Genomic DNA, 3088 nt, shown 5'->3' on the forward strand with positions numbered 1-3088 from the left:
AAAAAAAAAGAGCAAAAGAAATAAACAAGTGTCAACTTACATTCTTTGTTAATCAATTGAACGAAGAAGTGATGACAATAATTACCAACCTTAATAAGGAAGAGAGATAACTAAACTTGAACAAACGTAAATTGTAAGAAAAAAGGCATAAAAGAAATATTGATAAGAGTATTTCAAGAAGAAGAAACACAAAAAAGCATCTTCATTTACCTAAATTCTATTAAAGAATAATATATATTTTATTATAGGAATTTTTTTATGTCATTTTTTTGATAAGATTAACATTAAGTACACGACGAAAGAAAACTATAATAAAATATAATAAAATACTATAAATAGTAGTTTAGTCTCTTTTTCAATAATCCAAGCGTGGAATGTTTAAGTTTTGACTATTTTTACTGTGCCAACTAAACGAAAATTGAAATAAAAAACAATCACAAAGAAATGATGATAAAATCACAAGTAAAATGAAAGGTTAAATGGATTTATGAGAACTAAATTTCTTTGCAATCGACCTGAAACTATGAAACATCTCACAAACACCAAAAGTATGGTTACAAGAGATACTGAAAATAAGAGCGAAATTGCCATTAAACCATTAATTAACCAAATTGGATTTCGACAACATCATATCATCCAACCACCAACAGCCAAGATTAATCTTAATCATTCAACCCAAAAAATTAAAGACAGTCAAGAACAAAGTAATTTAGTAAATACCCTGGAAGACAAATTACCTAATTTAGAACAGTTTGTTGAAAAAGATGATGAATCAATTGAAAAAGAATTAGTTAAATTGGAAATTAAACCAAGTAATGCGTTTGAATTAATCCAATTAACAGATGATGAAATAATATCTAAACAACCTGAAATTTATCTATCTTCAAATAAAAATAAAGATTCAAATGATTTTCTAATAAAAAATACCAATGATGTTGTTTTAGAAAGTCAAACTCAATTTGATGAACAAATAGAAGACATTGATCAATATGAAAAAGATCATTTCTTAATGAGGTATGAACCAAAAAATATTAAAGAAATAACTGATAACTTATTTAAAAGTGAAAAGGACTTACAAATTGCACCAGATTTACTTCAAAAACAAGTTCATATTACTGCAGTTACACGTAATATTTTACTTGATTGGTTATTTCTTGTTTCACAAGATGAATTTGCAACAACAATAGAAACATATTTACTCACTGTTGCAACATTTGATGATTTTATTTCTCGCAAAACAACTATCCCTAAGTTTGTTAAATATTATTTTTAGTTATGTTAATATGAGGAATGATCTATTTTTGGGAAATTACTAGATAAGTAGTTTTTATTAACTATTTTTTAGTATATTCAAATAATATGATTGATAAAAAAAAATTAATGATATAGATCAGAGGTTCAATTAGTTGGTGTTGCTTGTCTTCATTTATGTGTTAAATTTCAAGAAATCTCATACCCAAATGTTGATGAATTTATTATTATTAGTAGAGGAGCATATACAAAAAACCAATTATTAGAGATGGAGAGAGTGATTTGTAAAACAATTGATTTCAGATTTGTTCGTCCGTTATCAATTGAATTTTTGAGAAGATTTGATAAGGCAGCAAATGCAGATGAAATTGAACATACTCTTGGAAAGTATTTAATTTTAATTGCTACATTAGACCAAAAAATGATTCAATGTCTTCCATCTCAAATTGCAGCAGCCGCTGTTTATTTTCAGAGAAGAATCAATAATACTGTTCCTTATTGGGATAAAACACTTATTAAATACTCAACATATACTGAAAAAGATATTCTTCCTATTGCTCAATTAATGAGAACACATTATTTATTCCAACAATCAAGAACAAACCAATATAAAGAAATGTTTAAAATGTTTTCAAGTAGTGTTAATCACGCAGTCTCACAAATTCCTTTCATTCCAGAATTTTAATTTATATATCATTGTTTATCTATCCCTACATTCTTATAATTTAAGACTTACAAAAAAAAAGCATTAGATATAAAAATGAGAAGATTTATTGAAAATTAGATGTCATTTCATTATCCTTTGAATATAAAAAAGAAAGTGTTAAAAAGAGAAAGAAAAAACAAAATTATAAAGATCTATAAAAAAATTAGTGGAACTTAAAAATAACCAATTTTTGCAGAATGACACAGAAAGACGTTTCTACTGAACTGTTAGAGTTCATTCGTCAGGAAACATTCAATGAAAAGAAGGCAGAATTTGTTCATGAGTGTTTTAATGAATTTCTTGAGAAAGAAAGAATTGTTGAATTAGTTCAAGAAATGGATGAAATTTATCAGATGATAGAAGTTGCTGTGTTAGCATGGAATGTTTGTGACCAAATTAAGAAAAGAAAGAATGGGATATTAGCATTAAGAGAACCAGTATTTGAATGGGTTGAAAGTGTAATGGAGAAATTAAAAATTACAAATCGAGCTTCTGTGATAGAAAGAATAGGATATTCAGTATCATTAGGAAGATTAAATTATATGAAACGACATTCAGAATTAAAAACAATGAGAGATTTAATAAGAATTGCTGATATTCAAACAGAACCTCTTAAAGTAAGTTATGATGATATTAATAAAAAAATAGTTGACTGTTTTAATGAAATTACTTGGTTCTATCAAGAAACAGATTCTATTGAAAGAAAAATCTTAATGAAAATAATGTTAGAACAATGTCCTTTATGTTGGATAGATTCTGTTGAAAAAGATAAATTAAAAGAAGTAGTTTCATTTCTTGTGATGGTATGGACAAAAGTTAAACCTCCAATGGAAAATGATATTGGAGAAGCTTTATTTAATTTATCTGAATCAATTACAGATGACTTTGATGAACAAACAAAAATTACTGGTATTGTATTAAATTTTATTCAAACAAACAACATTATTTGTAAAATTGTATCAAAGAAAGAATATGCCATTGGACTTTTAAAAGAAGCATTAGAATTATTACGTAATCAACAAAAAACACAATAACTTACTAATTGCATTTATTAATGCAGACTAACACATGGAATATGGTATTTGCACCAAATTATCCTTCAAATGTGTTTAAAAAGAAAAGAAAAAAAAA

The 3088-nt window shown here is 25.9% G+C and overlaps 2 protein-coding genes across 2 annotated transcripts; both read left to right on the forward strand.

Annotated features, from left to right (window-relative positions):
• Positions 1–550: 550 nt before the first annotated feature.
• ENU1_138180 (cyclin, N-terminal domain containing protein) lies at positions 551–1936 on the forward strand (the record flags this gene model as incomplete). The annotated part of the gene is made up of 3 exons (XM_008860255.1): positions 551–704; positions 747–1255; positions 1397–1936. 3 exons carry the CDS (start codon positions 551–553, stop codon positions 1934–1936), a joined length of 1203 nt encoding a protein of 400 aa, XP_008858477.1.
• Positions 1937–2154: 218 nt separating this feature from the next.
• Positions 2155–2991, forward strand: ENU1_138190 (hypothetical protein; the record flags this gene model as incomplete). The annotated part of the gene is made up of 1 exon (XM_008860256.1): positions 2155–2991. The coding sequence occupies one exon, from the start codon at positions 2155–2157 to the stop codon at positions 2989–2991; it is 837 nt and encodes a 278-aa protein (XP_008858478.1).
• Positions 2992–3088: the final 97 nt, after the last annotated feature.

Source organism: Entamoeba nuttalli (genome assembly GCF_000257125.1).
Source record: "Entamoeba nuttalli P19 unplaced genomic scaffold asmbl_5757, whole genome shotgun sequence".
NCBI classification, from domain to species: Eukaryota; Evosea; order Mastigamoebida; family Endamoebidae; genus Entamoeba; species Entamoeba nuttalli.